Source organism: Callionymus lyra, chromosome 12 (assembly GCF_982586985.1).
Source record: "Callionymus lyra chromosome 12, fCalLyr1.hap1.1, whole genome shotgun sequence".
Taxonomy (NCBI): Eukaryota; Metazoa; Chordata; class Actinopteri; order Syngnathiformes; family Callionymidae; genus Callionymus; species Callionymus lyra.
Genome location: NC_141829.1, coordinates 17,897,617 through 17,915,644, shown reverse-complemented (window position 1 = coordinate 17,915,644; position 18,028 = coordinate 17,897,617). Strand labels below are relative to the sequence as shown.

The 18,028-nt window shown below is 36.2% G+C and overlaps 1 protein-coding gene across 1 annotated transcript in view; it reads left to right on the top strand.

The window, feature by feature from the left end:
• lrp1bb (low density lipoprotein receptor-related protein 1Bb) overlaps window positions 1-16,771 on the top strand; it is a 348,034-nt gene extending 331,263 nt beyond the window's left edge. The window contains exons 84-92 of the mRNA XM_087804844.1: window positions 3,975-4,136; window positions 4,641-4,815; window positions 6,168-6,272; window positions 9,635-9,748; window positions 10,182-10,258; window positions 11,505-11,595; window positions 11,841-11,991; window positions 14,299-14,373; window positions 15,681-16,771. Of these exons, the coding sequence (XP_087660970.1) occupies window positions 3,975-4,136; window positions 4,641-4,815; window positions 6,168-6,272; window positions 9,635-9,748; window positions 10,182-10,258; window positions 11,505-11,595; window positions 11,841-11,991; window positions 14,299-14,373; window positions 15,681-15,821 (1,091 nt within the window). The 3' untranslated portion in view covers window positions 15,822-16,771. The remainder of the gene's footprint in view (window positions 1-3,974; window positions 4,137-4,640; window positions 4,816-6,167; window positions 6,273-9,634; window positions 9,749-10,181; window positions 10,259-11,504; window positions 11,596-11,840; window positions 11,992-14,298; window positions 14,374-15,680) is intronic.
• Window positions 16,772-18,028: the final 1,257 nt, after the last annotated feature.

Genomic DNA, 18,028 nt, shown 5'->3' with positions numbered 1-18,028 from the left:
CCAATAGGCGTAATATAAATTATCGATATGTCGATATATAGCGTGATATTCTTTTCCATGGTACCGATAGTTGACAGAACTGTATCGATTGTTAAATGGCAGCAGTCATTACGTCCTCCGCAGCTAATTGAACATTTAATATACCGTGAGATCCCTGCGTTGACTGAGGACAAGAGGATACAGTCATCCGGTCCTCCAGCTTTCAAAGCTGATGTTTATTATATATATATTTTGGGCTCAAAATATACAAAAACAGTTACGACTTCGTCAAGAGTCATGTGGTCTGTAACTTCTGCAATACCAGAGTCAAGTACTCAACTATACTACAAATATATCCTCGTTACTACGGTATCACAATATATCGTTGGTTGTCTGATGATGATCATGATACGTATCGTAACCCCCAGAGTCTTGCCAATACACCCCTTAAGTCCAGTCACCGTAAACAGCTCAAATGTCTATGTTTAATTCCTAAGACGTTTCTTTGTTTAATGCTATAATTATTCCCGCAAAAATAAGTACATGGATACACTTCAGGAAAAGGGGACACTAGGACCATGAAAACTCAAAAATGTCCAATTTAGATCAAAAATTAAATAATTTGTTATTAGATTAGTAGTATTTTCTTTAATCTTTGCATATATATATGTATATATATATGGTATTTATTTCATAACCTCAATTAATGACCTCATTAAGGGCTAATTTGTTAGCGCATTCATGCTTAAATCATTCCAAACAAAGTTACATCGATAAACCGTGTTAGGACTTTTGATTAGACTTTCTTTGCGATCCATAAATACATCCTCCATCAGCGCATCATTACCCTCATTTATTCTGTAAAAAAAAAAAAACACTTAAGCATTGGAATAAACTTGGCTGCTAAACGATGTAGAGGCACATTAAGCATTAGTTCTAATGTACCGGCTCTCTATACAGCCTAAGACATACAAATGAACGAGGAGTTTTTACCCTTTATTTGGTTCTAAATTACCTTCTCTACTGATGTTTTAAGTCTGCTCTCACGGGCGTCATCGTGACTTCATGCGTAAGCACCATTGTCAATCCGTCACTCAAGCAACCCCCCTTTTTTCTTTTTTTTTTTCTCCATCTTTTGAGTGTCGAAGGGCTACTGTGTATCTACACCGACGCTAATGAGCCGCTAATGGAGCCGCGTAGCATTATCACCGTGGATAAAAGATGGAGCTGGTTGAGTGATGAAGACGTTGGTATCTTTGGACACTGAGACTAATGAAGGCAACATTTGTTTCGTGCTTAAGAATACATCAATGAGCAGCGGCACCTTAGCAACGCCACGGAAAAAACAAATGATGCGTTTTTTTGCCTTCGGGAAAATCGGATTGTATGAAGTCGACTTATACGTTTATATATACATGTATATATATATATATAATTGATGATAAAGTAATATTTAAGGTAAGGTAAGGTACAACTTTATAGATCCCTCAGGAGAGAAAATATAGCAATTTTTCATAAAAAAATAAATCAAAATAAAATAAGAACAAGAACAAAGAGAAATGAAGAGAAGATGATACAATCCAAGTCTAAAGATAAAGATAAAGAACATAGATCAAAGAAAAATAACAAAGACAAAGGATACAAAGACTAACATAGAACAGAACATCCAGATACTTTTACTCCACTCCTGCCCCGAACTCAGAATTGTACAATCTAATAGCCCAAGGAATGAATGAGTCCTTGAGTCTATTTATTTATTTATTAGTTAAAGTGTGTTGTTTTTTTCATTTAAAAAAGAGCCGGAAAAAAAAATTAAATCTGTTAATATAACCCTCGAAAGTTCAGTGTCTGACAGGAGTTTTTCCTCCAAACAACCCAGATTTGGCTCAGCTCTGCTTGTTGGAAAGTCGACTGATCCCAGCAGCTAAACCCAGATTATCTCAGTCACAAGTATGAGGTGGAGGACTGTGACATTATCAAGTAGTAATTTCTAACCTACATAGAAAAAATACAACCTGGATCCCAGGGCGAATCGGCTGCCTGCCTTCATCCCCGCGCCCGGAAACTTTTCCTAAATGTTTGGCATGTGCTCAAGTATAAATGTGCTATATAGCAACACGATTTATATTCAGGGGAAATGGCAACAAATACAACTTCTGAAATATAACCACAATGTTTGTAATCATCCGTCGTTGCCGAGTCAAAACAAAAACGCGAAAATGAATAAGAAACACTTGCTTGAATGGTGATTATTTATTATTATTGCCAAGAAGCGTTCAGCATCCACCTCCAGGACTTTTGTGTCACATCAGCAGAGTAAAGTCGAGCCTGACAGCGAGCCACTTATGGTGTCAGCAAACCATGATGAATAGTTGCAATAGTTGCCTGGAAGAAAAGATGATGATCGCAAAATGAATCTTATGTTTCCTTTATCAGCGTCAAAAATTGGAGTCTTTACTTTGTGACAGCTTTTTATAACGCTGTTTTACGATGAGCCCGTCTACGTGCAGGGAAATCATAAAATGATGCTGATGCTTCACTTTTGTTCAGAGACCTTCACCAGAGAGGTGACGTTCTGCTGCCGTTTACCCGTCCTATTGCAAAGTAACTTGAAGAACTGTCATGAGATTTCAACAAAATGTTGAGACTACGAACAGATTTTTTTTGGTGTTCCAGACCAGTGGTTTTTAAATAGTTGGGCCTCCAGGGGGCGGTAAGGGGGGGTCTTATAAAGTTGGACGATAGGGACGAATGGAATTTATTGGAATATAATGGATTTTTTAAACATTTCCGATTCTAGCTAACCACACTACCCGTTACAAGTAGCTTGTAGTTAGCAAGTAAGCAGGAAATGAATAGGTTTCTGACAGGAAATAGATCAAAGGAGTAGACAAACTAGTAAGCAAGTAAGCTTTATTTGTACAGCGTCTTTCACAGACCAGGGTCACAAAGTGATTAAACAACAACCCTGACTATTCAGCTGCGATAAATGTTAAATCGCATGGCCATCAAAAATGAGAAAATATGAGGCAGCAAAGGAAGTATGGCTTCAAACATTTCTTTTTAGTTTAATGCCTTTAAAACACAATATTTATGTCCAAATAAAATACCATATATTGATTCTAGCAAGAAAATGCACTATAAAAGTTTATGATTCTTTATATTTTTTTTGAAGTATTTTCTGTGTTTCGCAAAGGGGGTCCCCAGCCACAGGTTAATAGGGTAATTTGGGGGGGCATTGTAAAGTTTAAGAACTTCTTGTCCAGACTCGCATCTAGAGCTACACTTTATTGACCAGACTGTAGCACGAGCTCTACTGGGTTGTGCATGCAAGTTCTGTAACGCTAACTGTCCCAATGAGCTCATTTTAGTTTAACTTTTGTCAACGATATTTCAAATATAGACGTTTTAAAATGTATTTAAGGAACTAATGGTCCAAAGTCCATGCAGTGACTGGAGCTTAACAATTAACATTTTATTAAAAATAACAAGACGAAAAACCTAATGTATCACTAGAACTAGTGGGAAGACTGACTCAAGTAAGAAATCTATGAATAAAAAAGAAATCTGAGTTATGCTGGATAGAACAAACGGGTAGAATACATAAATATAAAAAAGTAAAACACAAGCTTATGATAGCAAGGGACACGTAAAACTCAAACTGCAGTTCAAATCTAATAAGCACCAGAAATATAAACACTAGAATGTCGGAAAATCAATTGGCATCTGACACCACGGACTGGAACCTGGGAAGCTTTTCTAGTCAACAGCTGGTAGACACTAAACATAAAAAATGATAGAAGGGAAATAATCTTAAACGTGGGTTAAATCCAGCTGCTTGGCGGAGGTCTGCGCTTCGTGATCGCTTTTCTAGTTTGTTCATATAGAAAGGTGATCAAATTAAATGCGTCGATAGAAAATGTTCAGAGGTAGTTTGATCATTATCAACAAAGCTAACACTTTTGTTGATGTTAACCAATGACTTTGTTGTGCAGGTAAACCAACGTGCCACTGCCCGGTGGGCTTCTCTGGCTCGTTCTGCGAACGGAGGATTTGCGACAACTATTGTTTGAACGGCGGCACCTGTGACATCACCCAGGGGAACCAGCCCGTGTGCCGCTGTTTAGCAGAGTACACCGGCGATCGCTGTCTATATCGTGAGTCCTGCCTCCTCAACGTATGTATGACACCGTTGTTATGGATTCCCTGTTTGATTGACGTTGGCCTTTCAGCCGAAGACGCAAACAATTTCAACAACGAGGACGGATTTGAAAAGCCAGATTTGCTCGGTGAAAGCATCTCAGTGTTCACACAGGAAAACAACTTCACAAAAGTGTTTTCTTTTTTTTAAGAGATTCTAGCACTTTTATCAGACAAACCTCAGAGTTTCTTTGCTGAAGATGAACGTTTTATTTTTCCTCTCCTAAGCTTCATCATTAGTGGCTCTGTGAAAACATTCTCTAAAAGCACCTCATTAGTATCTATTCAATTGCTGTTTGCCCAAAGGGTGTGTCTGAGATGTCATTGGATGAGGATTATTAAGTTCCATTAAAGCACTGAACCTTTTTTTTTTTTCAATCAAACAATCTTAACTTTTTTTTACCGTCTGACGATGCAATTTCTCTCTCTTTCTTTTTATTTTTTTTTATTGCTGTGAAAAGACATCTGCCATCATTACTGCGTGAACTCCAAGGCGTGCACTCTATCCAGTAGTGGATACGTGGAGTGTGTGTGTCCGGCCAGGTTCGAGGGTACGAAGTGTGAGGTGGACAAGTGTCTACGATGTCACGGAGCTCCGTGTCTCATCAACGAAGAGACTGGTGACGTGGTTTGCAAGTGAGTACTTTATTGTTCTTTTTGTGGTCAATATTGATAGGATTACCTAATGTAAAATATATTATTTGTAGTAGAAATAGTAGTGGTTTAGTATTTGTATTTTTTTTTCATTATTATTGTTGTAAAATGGCCATTTTTACTTTCCTTTTTAAAAAATAAATAAAGTTGACATTGATGTTAGTGTGTGTATTGGCAAGAATCTGGCGATACGATACTTATCAAGATACTTCGGCAACAATACGATATATTGCAAAACTCTAGGAACAACGATATATTTGTTGTATTGCCCGAGTACTTTCCTAACTCTTGACCAAGTCATAACTGCTTAAATTTGTTTTAAAACAAAAATATGTCCAAACATCAGCTTTAACTGCTGCTGGAGTCAACTGTATCCTCTCGTTCCCAGTCATATTTATTGTTCATTTAGCTGCAGAGGACATAATGATGTCTAGCGGCCGGAAGTTAAATCTGAACAGAAAAATGAAGAAACGGCTTTAATATTTGGATGTTAATCGTAAAAAATAGAATTATTTGGGTTTACACTCACATTATTGAACCATAAACCAAGTCAACCTTGTTTAACTTTGTTTGTTTGCAACTGACTAAATTGTTTTACAACAAAAATAAACTGTATGCATTACAAACAAAGCCAGATATTACAATCATATCGATCTTTTTTTCTCTTGATGTAGTTTCACATGCGTTTAAAAACATGGAAGGGGGGCTTATTTTCTCCACCACAGCCACACTGGCGCTTCTAAGATGATAGCCGACTTTGTAGCGCTTAATTCATGTATAAAAAAAAATCCAGCAAACCACTTTTGGCAGTTGAGATCAACAAATAGGTCAATTATTTAAAAAAGAATTGGAATTAATCTGCATGTTCACGCCAAAAATGTGTGCGCTGTATTTTTAGAGCCGTCAAAAAACATCTGATTTAACCGCGACATTTAAAAGTCCATTGAACAAAATGTACCAAGGGGCCACATTTGGGACAGTTGTGACCGTCAATTCAAATTAACTAATTTGCAAAGAAAAATAAGCTCATTCTTAAGAGTTGACTTAAATATAAAATAAACCAACTATCCTCAAAGTATCAACACCTTTTAAAGTCACTTTATTCCAAATAGTTTTTTCCAATTAAGCTGTCAAAATCAGTTTTGTAGATTTATTCCAACCTCATGAGGGTTAAACGAGTCAAAGGGCTTCACTTCTGATCTAGAATGTTCCTTTTTTATTTTCTTTTTTTAGTCACAATGATAACGTCTGATGAAGCTACCATTTCTATGGGCCTCTTATGAAAGTGGAGCAATTCATCTGTCATGAGCTCCAATTATTTTCTCGCCCACCAGTTGCACAAACGGCAGAATTGCACCGAGCTGTCAGCTGTGTGACGGATATTGCTACAATGGAGGCACCTGTCACCTGGACCCAGACACCAACCTGCCGTTCTGTCAGTAAGTCCACACCTAATGGTGGAGGAATGTTCCCCGCTATTATCTCCACTTTATGTTTCTTATAAAAAAAACGCCTGCTTCCGCCTCGAGCCCCGGTCTTAAGCAACTTTTAACAATTCCGCTTCCACCTGCGCGTAAAGACGTTACAGCAGCGATATCTTCCCCGTGGAAGAGGATTATGGGATGTTTCATGTGACTTGTTGAGGGGGTCATGTCACAGCAGGAGGTTGACTTCCGGCTCACTTTAACGCGTGACACCTCAGAGAAGCTTAGGTTTTTTTTTTCCTTTTCCTAAAGGTTTCAATCCCTACCTTGGTTTTGGCTTTTTTGAACACATCCAACCCGGCTCATCCCTGTAGTTGAGAGCTGGTGTCAGACTTCTGCCGACTCTTGCTCCCAAAATAAACTAATTCAAATGTCAGCGGTTGAAAATGGCATGGTATTCACTTGTCTCCCAGACATCAGAATCCCGTCCTTATTGCGGCGCTCGAGCTGTAATTGCATGAAGCACTTTGACTGAAATCTCCTGGGAGGAAACTTGAACATGAATTCCCAAGCCAAAACATTTTTTCTTTTTCTTTGCAAAAGCCTCCATTGTCCACTGTAGTCGAATTGAAATTTCCCCATTCAGCCGCCACCAGTTGAAGGGGGATAAAATCAATTTCTATGCAAATGATTGCACTATATTCAATGAGGTCAACAGATTCCGATAAGGCGCTTGATTATTTCCTGAAATGAACAGATTATGTGGGAAGATGGATGGGTCGCCATAAAGGAAGTCTGACCTCAATAACTCTAAGTAAATGTATTTTCCATCAGGGCTGATCCGTGCCAAAACCTTTTGAGGCGGAGCCGCGTCAGTTGTAACGACAGCTTCAAAAGTCATTTCTCCTCATTTTAATACTTCAATAAATGTCATGGATCTATCAGTGCAGCACCTTAAAGAGCCGGCGAAGTGGGTGGCTTCTTTTCGTAGTGGTTGAAAAATATTCAATATAGTTTTGGGCGGTTTTATACGATTGACAAATGTTGAACTCTGATGCAAAAATGACCGTCTTTAAACTAGTTTTGTAATCATCATAAATGATTCTTATGGAATACTAAACAATTCCTAAAGAGGTTGTATTGGCTACTATTCTTACTATTTTTATACGCCATTGATATGATTAACACGTTGAGAACTATTATATACATTTACGCTGATGAAAAATGCATAATATTCTCTGTGGAAAAAACACTTTAATTTAATTGAAAACATTGTGTTTTAGACATTAAATGAGATTAATATGAAACCTGATGACACTGTAAATGAAAAATGTAGATGTAATGTCAGAGATCTGTCTCATCAGGGTTGATTAGCGTATTGCGGTTATCCAGTATTTGCAAATATATAATATATCAGGAAATAAACAGACAAGATAAACTGCTCCTCCACTAAAATAACATTATAAAAGGGTAACTAAAACTCATGGTGAACAGAGAAGATTTATTTATTTATTTTGATTATTACAGCGGAGAGTATAGCGAAGATAAATGACAGCGTTTTCCGGACCCGTCAACACGAACGACAACAACATGAAAATATGATTTACTGAGTGTAGGAGTTAAATCGTCTCTGTATAGTATAGTGAAAGATAAATTGGAGTCAAGTTCATGCTTCCCTGAATCAAGTGGGATTCAATGCATCATAAGTCGTATAAGTTATCATACAATGGTTAACAAAATAAACTTTATTTTGATCTCATTTTAACTTGATGGTAAATGGCTCTTACTTATATAGCGCTTTTCTATGCTTATTCAGCAGCCAAAGCGCTGAACACTAAGTTACGCATTCACACATTTATACACACAGTCACACACTGATGGCAGTAGGCCGCGACGCAGCGCGCGAGCTGAACCATCAGAACCAATCAGGGTAAAGAGCCTTGCTCAGGGACAAAATGCCACAATCTCGTCCGGAACTGGGATTGAACCCGCAACTTCTCAGACCACAATCAACCACTCAACCGTCTGAGCCACGACACCCCGAATTATTGATAATTACATAATAATTATTCAATTAAAATGTTATTTCCAGCAATATAAAGACACTAGAGGGATTTTTTTTGTTGTAGTAGTAATTTTGAAAGACCACTAAAGGTCACTCTCTACTTTATAATCTTTGGCTCTGATCTACTAATTTAATGAAACCTGGTAACATTTTAAGTAAGAGCGCCATCTAGTGGTCATTCAAACTGTAGCAGCCTCAGACAAACATCCGTCAAACGAAGCAGCCTTAGGCTTCATACAAAACAACATTAGATAGATAATTAAATAGATAATTTTATTTATCTGAGTTCGGAAATTCACAATTCAAGCAGAAGATTTACAGATGAACACATTTAAAAAAAATAAAAAGCAAGAATACAAAGTTTTGCTAACTTTGGGAATGTACATAGTCAGGTATCAGACCAAACGGCCTCAGAAAAACCTCCGTCAGACGAAGCAGCCTCAGAATGAACGGCCTCAGACGAAGCAGCCTCAGACAAACCTCCGTCAGATCGAACTTTGTCAACCTTCAAAATAAAAGTCCCCAGACAAAACTACATCAGATAGTGCCTGGAAAAAATAAGCGAACCGTTTTATTGCAAATTGAACCGGAAGTGCATGTGATAACGACGTGACATTAGACAAATCGACATCAGATAGCATCTGGGAAAAAAATCACCGGACCATTTTATTTCGAATAAAACCGGAAATACATGTGACGTCACACGTCAACATGCCATCGGATTTTGTAGTATAGTTATCACATGAATTTTGGTTTTCATTCGAAATAAAATGATGCGTTTATTTTTTTTTCTATATGCTATCCGATGTCCTTTTGGCTGATATCACATCGTTATCGTGTGCATATCTGGTTTCATTCGCAATAAAACGGTACGTTATTTTTTTCACCAGATGCTATCTGATGTCGTTTTGTCTAATATCACGTTGTTATCACATGCATTTCCTGTTTTATTTGAAATAAAAAGGAGCGATTTTTTTTGTTTCTGATGTAGTTTTGTCTGGGGACTTTTATTTTGAAGGTTGACAAAGTTCGATCTGACGGAGGTTTGTCTGAGGCTGTTTTGTCTGAGGCTGCTTCGTCTGACGGATGAAGCCGTTTGGTCTGACACCTGACGATGTCCTAAAATGTACACCGTACACTACCCATGTTTGCATGGTTTAAAAAGTTTTCCAAATCCTGAGCAGGAGTTTTCTGAAAGTTTCACATTCCGACTCTGGACGAAGTGTCAATCACTCTGAAAAGCTCAAGGTCGAAAACTCTCTCTCCAAAAACCGCCTTATCAATCCAAACACACTGTTGTTTTTTTTTGCAGCTGCACTCCAGGGTTCAAGAACCAACGTTGTGATGAGCTGGCCAACCCCTGCGATTACTTCTGTCAGAACGAGGGGATATGCACATTAACGGCTCATAACAAACCACGCTGCAAGTAGGTCACTCCTCCCGATGTGTTGAAAGCCCTCGCGCCCGCTTTGTTCACACCTTCACCCTTCGCTTGGCTCCATCCCGTCCTGTCCGGTGTGTTGTCGCTGTGTTAACTACCACACAACATGTGCTGAGTGTTTTTTATTTATAGCTGCTGTTACATAGAGGGCAACTATATTCAGTTATTGTGCATGTTGCAACTTTTGTGTTGGTTTCGCTCATTTCGTTTTTGGTTGTGTATAGTGGTTGATCATCAACTTAGAACATCGAGGTAATCGTTTGTAGCTTTTTATAATAAGATTAAATCGACATTTGCATGATCCTGAGGCGAATTTCATTCTGCCATCAAGCATAACAAACCCATTAATGTTCTTAACTGCTTTTTTTCTTTTAAATAATGTGTAATAATGCTGGTGGCGTGTGACTCTCACCCTCAGATGTTCAGCAAACTGGGCCGGCACTCAGTGTGAGAGACCCGCTCCGAAGAGCAGCAGGTCGGACAACACCACTGGAGGTACGTTGGGAAAACAAAGACTTGAAAATGAATAACCTGTTATGGAAATGAGAGAAATACTCCTCAAAGAAACATGTTCAAAATATTTGCTTAGTTAATGTTTTTATGAATGAAATTATAGGGAGAAAAATGTGATGTTTAGAAAGAAATAGAACGAAAGATGTGTTTCAAAAAATGAAACGCTTAGTCTAGAGAAAAAAGAAATGACGTTAAAACTAAAATTGTGTTTTGAGGAAATTATATCCTCAGACAAGAAGATTGGACGAAGCAATACTATTGAGAAAAAATATGTCAATTGAAAATATTGAAGTTGAATGAATTGTGCTTTGAAAAATAAAATCATTGAAAAAGTGATTTAAAATGAAACGTTATTGTGAAAAACATAACGAGAGAAACACACAACAAAATACATAGTAACTGAATTTATGTGAAGAAAAGTGAATAAAAAGACCAACTGTTGATTATTTATTCAAAAGTAAAGGATACTCTTGGAACAAACAATATATAAATGCAAAATAAAATATAATCAAGCCAAAGAAGTCACCGTTCTGTGTTGTCCGAAGATTCTTTATGACATTTAAGAGAAAATAATAAGCAAAAAAAAATTAAAAAGGTGTAAAATGGAAGGATAAAGAATCTAAAATAGAAAAATACAAATCTCCACCAGGAAAATAAAGGTTATATGATAAAGAAAAGAAGCAAGATTTTTAAAAGAAGAAGATGGAAGTACTTTTACTATTAAAAAACAGTATATATCAATAGAAAAAGAATGTGATAAAGCCTGATAAATAAGAATTCTGTATTGTGTATAAACAAAATAGATGGATAGAGATGTTGTTTATGAAGTTCAAGCGGTCAAAAATTAAATGTTTTAAAATAAAGAACAATAAGAAGTATTTATAAAAGATGGGGAAATATAATATATAAATATAATATATAAATATAAAAAAATTAAAAAAAACACTTCTAACCTCAACCAAAATAAATAAGGGAAATAACAAAAACATTTACAACATGTTGGATCAGTAAAGTTTCTTAATACAAGACTTGTTGGAAAAGTCGAAGGTTTGTGTTGTGAAAGTCATAGTTTGATCCGCGGACTGAGAAAATTGCTCCGAAAACACCCGCAGCATCCTGAAGCAAAAAAGTTTCACAGGTGGTGTGTTTGGAAGCCATTCTTCATCAAAGGCGACACTGCTATCTCAATCCATCTCACCACATCATCTCTCCCCTGTCTGTTCCCCAGGGAGCATAGCTATCATTGTGCCGCTGGTCCTGCTGGTCATCTTGATTGTGATGGTGGTAGCCGGTGTTTACATCTGCAGACGGAGGCAAAGGTAACCTTGGACGGGGCGGGGTGGAAGAAAAAGCAATGAAGATAAAGTCAGACAGCAACAAGTGTGCAGATAGACGACACGAAGATAAAAAAAAACTTCTTAAACTAGATTCTTATCAAGGGCTCATGAACGTGGTCTGGAATTACAGCTCCAGGATCTCCGAGTGCTTCATTGTTGATTTGTTGTTCTCGACCCACACGGTGTTGTCGTTTAAAAATCTATCTTCCTGTGCGGCCCCCCCTCAGGGGGAAGCGAGTCCAGAGGCAGCCCATGACGAACGGAGGGATCAACGTGGAGATCGGGAACCCGTCGTACAACATGTATGAGGTGGAACATGACAACCATGCGGATGCGGGCAGCCTGCTGAGACCCAACTTCACTCTGGACCCTCATAAGGTGGGTTTTGAAGAGCCGCAGTTTCACCGGACGACTTAAAGGGATAGTTCAGCCGAAATTTAAGTCTCACTCATTTTCTACTCGCCCCCATGTCGACTAAGGATTGGGATTATTTTCAGGGTAATCTGTTCCTTTAGATGTTCCATAGACAAAAACGATTGTCGAACGTAGCATAAAGGGCTCAATTTTCTTCATTCAAAAAGACACACTTAAAAACATCCAAATACTGTTTGTCTGTATTGCGCCTCATATTTGCATAGTGGAAATAGTTTAGGGAAAAAAGTCTATATTTTAAACTCATTTCTAGCCAGTTTCAGAAAATGACAAGAGTTAGAACAGGGTGTCATTGGCCAATAAAGCAAAAGGCGTATTTTTAAATGTAGTACTATACTATTATTAAGACTGATTTTCTTCGACACCATGCCTCCCGTAGGTAGTGATGGTCTAATGAAGCAGCGTCAGTATTTTCCAGAGTCCATTAGATGGCGGTCTCTGCGCTATTTTCCTTTGTTACTAATAAAACATCACATCAATTTTAAACTCATGGCGCCACCTATTGACCTCTAAACAACATGACACTGCTTCAAGAAGCTTCATCACTACCTATAGTCTCATCTTTGAAAATGTCATTTGACTAAAATGATTAAAATATGATGATTTTAATTAATATTTTTTCCAATAGCATATATTGAATTGTTATATTTTGAGGGTTAATAATCTATATCTATGGCAGTCATTGATGCTAGCTTGGGATAATTATTGATTTATAGCATCATAATCCTGTGACCCTTTGAAGACGACATATATATGCGTAACAGCTAAAACATTTTTTTTTTAATTATTAAATTATCCAAAATTAAAAGTGATCTGAAACCAAAAGTTGGTTTTAAAAACAATTAATTGCTATGGAACAAAATAATGAATAATAACAAAATTCAATACATGTATAAGAAATATTTTCCAACAGTACCTAGTATGACCGTGATAATAAAGATTTAAAGGGAGGACAAAGTTGATTTAATGATCTTAATTTGACAGTTTATTTCTTTCTTCTGAATGGTGACCAGGGAAATTCCTGCAAAATTTTTGCAAATATTTTTGTAAATATTTCTAAAATATTTTTAGATTGTGTGTAGTGTTTCTGTGATGAAAAATAGACGCCCAGACTCATCTTATGTTGCTTGTATTAAGTTGATATAGCGGTGGTTCCTTCCCTGGTGGGTTAGGTTGACTTAAAAGAAACAACTTTTATTTTAAAAAAAAGAGTATTAAATGTGTAAATATAAGTGTGAGAAACATCAAGTGTGGCCTGTGGTGTGAGAATGGCTCAAATCATGTGACTGTCATACTCAAAGAAAATGTGACACTTGGCAACCCTGTTATAGTGGAAGCTTAAAGGCTTACTGGCTACTTAGACGGAAAAACACTTGGCCTAAATGTTTCCCTACAACAACAACAAAAAAAAGCTGAAAATGTATAGCATTCTCTCCCAAAAATGCACATTAAAGAAGAGCAGTATGAGGTATTTGGATGTTTTTAAGTGTGACTTTTTGGATGAAGAAAATGTTCGCTACATAAGCAGTTTTTTGCCTGTAACTCCAAAAAAGAAACCGATTACTCTAAAAATCTTCCCTCCTTTTAGGGCGAAAATGAGTGGAATTATAATTTTGGGTGAACTATCTCTTCAGTGTTGCAGTTTGGCCTCTGGCGTGGTTATGAAGTGTGACACACATCAACTGTACGGACTTTTAAGTGGGCAGCTGAGGTTCGGATTGAAGTAAAGACGCTTCATGCCCGGGCTGCAGATTGAAGTATTATCATGCTCTATAAAAGAAGCTCACAAACTCTTTGCATCTGTGTTTTTTTTTAATCGTCCACGCCGTTCATGAAGATACTAAATAAGTTATGAATTTAGGAGAGATCAAGTGAAAGCCCTTTTTTACGGCTGCAAATGTATTCAGAGGCCGTGAACCTCCGCAACCTTTTCTTCTGGCAGGTGATTTATTCTGCTCTCGAGTCCTCGAACTTCCCACTCGTACACGGCATATCAAATGAATCATAACACCTTCACTGACGGTATTATCTGGCTCTGCCGCTTCAACCTTCAAGTCCAACACTGTTGCTTTCGGCCCTGCCAACTCTTGACATCTGCTCGCCTCTCGTCCGACGCTCCCGCCGATGTCCGCTAATACTTCTTGTTCCGCTCGCCTCTGCTGGAGCTTTTTTTTTTTGGATTGTCCTTCTCTGTGCATGTGGATGACTGAATGCTTTAACCAACACCGGCGCCCCCTGCCTGCTTTGTTGCAGGGCTGGTGTGTGAAATCCACCGATCCACGTAACTTAAGCATGAATTCCGTGCCCAAGGAGGTCATCCCGGGACAGGTGAATCTCTCTCCATCCCGGGGGTCGCGTCGCATGTGTGCATGCCTTGTAAAAAAAATACTAACAAGTTTTAGATAATAAAAAAGACTCTTAAACAAACTGTTATATTTATAATTCTAAAGAAAGATTGGAATAAGCAATACCTTCGAGGAAACAGTTTGTCAATGTAAAATAATATACAATACAGAGGTTTAATAAAAGGTTGGTTTTTAAAATTGCTAAAATATTAAGTTTTCTTGGGGCTGCTGTGTTTGTCACTGTAATGTCTTGAGCTTTTAAAGTTATTACATTTATTTGTATTTGAACTTTCTTACTTATATGTTAGAAAAAATAGTAAAAATCAATGCAAATTTGTGCATTGTGATTTGTTCAAAAAGTGAAGATGGAGAAAGATATATGGATGGATGGATGGATGGATGGATGGATGGATAACATTTATAATATAAGTGAAATGATATGTATACATGCATTAAGTTAATTGTAGTTGACAAGTTATCCTGAAAGAAGTAACTGAAGGTATCTTAAAAATCCTGTTTGATCATTTGAAAAATTTACCATTATAAGTTTAACATGCATGCAAAGCCTAAGATAGTTAAAAGAAATATTACATTTTGAAAAAAATTAAATAGATGGAAATCAGTCTATGAATGTGATGAAAATAAATGGATGTTAATTTGATGTTATTTGAGATTATATAATAAAGTAGTTCAAATACAGGAGTACCCAATAATTGTTTTCTAAAATAATACCTTGTACTCATAAATACTAAAAATATATTGAGTTATTTGTTTGTGGGGGGTGGGGAGGTTATTTGTGTTGTGGCTGTAATGGAGATGCGTTGTTATCAAGGGAACCTTTATGTCTTATTTTATGTATTTTGAATTGAAAATGTTGTTAATATTTAAGACATTTACAGCTAATGTAAAAAAAAAAATGAGATTCAATAAGATAAATTTGTTTAGTAAAGCTTCAGGAAGCAGTGTCCTTATTTTCAGATTCCACTAGATGGCGGTCTCTGAACTATTTTCCTTTGTTTTGAACAACGTTTCTAATGGAACATCATTTTTAAACTGGTGGCGCCACCTACTGACCTCTAAACACCATGACACTGTTTCATGAAGCTTCATCAGCACATCACTACTTATAAATAATTAATTAATAATAAATATAAATATTAATAAATATGCTAAAGTAATTTAAAAACCTCTATTATATTGATTTAATGTCAATATACATTGATAGTTAATTCCAGATGTGACTTAGAACAATTGTACAGTAACTATATATTATTTGTTTTCCCTTCACAGCCCATGAACTACTCCAACCCAGTGTATGCAAAGATCTACATCGACGGACAAAACTGTCGGAAGCCCGTCATTAATATAGACGGACGGAGAGATTTACTCCCAAAGAAACTCGAGGGAACAATTCATGAAACCGCCGCATAGCCTATCTTTACACTTTGTACTTGTTTTTATTTTTAACTGCAGGATACAATGTAAAATACGAAAAAGGAAGAAACGATACAATAATATTTCCACGTCCGGTTGAGGATTTTCTGGCTCGACATCAGTGCTGGGTTGTGCTTCGGATTCTTCAGTTCCTCCATCTCCAGCTCGTTCTCCGGACATTAGTTTTCACGATGCAATAGCGATGGATTTGGTGAAGTTTAAAGCTGCTGTTTCTCAAAAAACCCTTCTCGACACCACAAGCTACCCTCAGTTGAAATTGCAGTGCACTTAGCATCTGTTTCAGAAACTGTACAATGTTGTTAGCTTACACCGTTTTTTTTTTTGTTGTTACCATGTCACAAGCGTGTGCATTTTTATTAAGTTCATCTTTTGTGGGGAATACAAAGGACAGATTCAAACCCACAACCTTTTATTTTCATAATTTTTCTTTCTCAGATTGGATTCAGTTAAGGCCATGATGAATGAATGATCATTTTATCTCCCACAGTTTGTAATCCCAGAGTTCCACTGTCTTTTTTTCCTCCAGCTTCATCAACCTTTTCTCATGTTTTAATGAAACTACAATACTGCACCAGTTAAAGACTTTTCACGTTGAACGAGACGAACAACCCACTTTGAATGTTCACTGATCAGATTCCCAGATCCTGTGCTGTACACTGAATATCATATTTTTCTAGCTCTCGTGTCGACGGATCAAAGATGTAGACAGAAATACATTTAACACAGATACAGTAAACAGTTAATAAGAGTTGCCATAGAGCTCATCTGTTGCTTTGAGAGAGGAAAGATGATAAATATAAGAATTTTATAATTTTGTATTTGATTTGTATGTGGTTCGGCTGCTTGTATTTTGAAGAAATGTAATAAATGTAAGTACTTTTTTATATAAAAATGTAAATGAATATTGAATAAAAGGGGCTTATTTATGTTGTGTCTTGTTCTTGCTGCAAAAGTTTTTTGGTGGGATTTACTGAAGTGGCTGGGAAGTGCAATACAAATTTATAGTTTCTATATTATTTTCAGACTATTCAAAAAAATGTCAGGGTTTTTACATTTGTATCAGAGTTTATAAATATCGTTCTTTTGTTTGTTAATGTGTATCTTTACTGTATTGTGTATATTTGTTTCAGAGTTTGTACATTTGTTTCTTCAGTTTGTAAATATGTTTTAACGTTGTAAATTGTTTCTAGAGTTAATGAATTTGTTTCAGAGTTTGAAAATGTATGATCAGAGTTTTTTTAGTTTGTAAATGTGTTGTTATTTAAATTCCTGAATGTGTTTCTTTAGTTTGTACATTTTTATCAGGGTTCGTAAATGGGTTTATTTAGTTTGTTAATGAGTTTCAGGGTTTGTAAATGTGTTAATTTAGTTTGTAAATGTGTTTTAGATTGTAGCTATGTTTATTTAGTTTGTATATGTGTTTGTTTAGTTTGTATATGTGTTTGTTTAGCTTGTGGATTTGTTTCAGGGTTTGTAAATGTGTTTATTTAGTTTGCAAATGTGTTTATTTTGTTTCTTAATTTGTTTCAGGGTTGGTAAATGTGTTTAGTTTGTAAATTTGTTTATTTAGTTTGTAAATTTATTTCAGGGTTTGTAAATTTGTTTAGTTAGTTTGTACATTTGTTTTAGGGTTTGTAAATGTGTTTATTTAGTTTGTATATTTGTTTTAGGGTTTGTAAATGTGTTTATTTAGTTTGTACATTTGTTTCAGGGTGTGTAACTGTTTAGTTTGTAAATCTGTTTATTTAGTTTGTAAATTTATTTCAGGGTTTGTAAATTTATTTCAGGGTTTGTAAATTAGTTTAGTTAGTTTGTAAATTTGTTTCAGGGTTTAGTAAATGTGTTTATTTAGTTTGCAAATGTGTTTATTTTGTTTCTTAATTTGTTTCAGGGTTTGTAACTGGGTTTATTTAGTTTGTAAATGTGTTTATTTTGTTTGTTAATTTGTTTCAGGATTGGTAAATGTGTTTAGTTTGTAAGTCTGTTTATTTAGTTTGTAAATTTATTTCAGGGTTTGTAAATTTGTTTAGTTAGTTTGTAAATTTGTTTTAGGGTTTCTAAATGTGTTAATTTAGTTTGTAAATTTGTTTTAGGGTTTTAAATGTGTTTATTTAGTTTGTACATTTGTTTCAGGGTTTGTAACTGTGTTTAGTTTGTAAATGTGTTTATTTAGTTTGTAGATT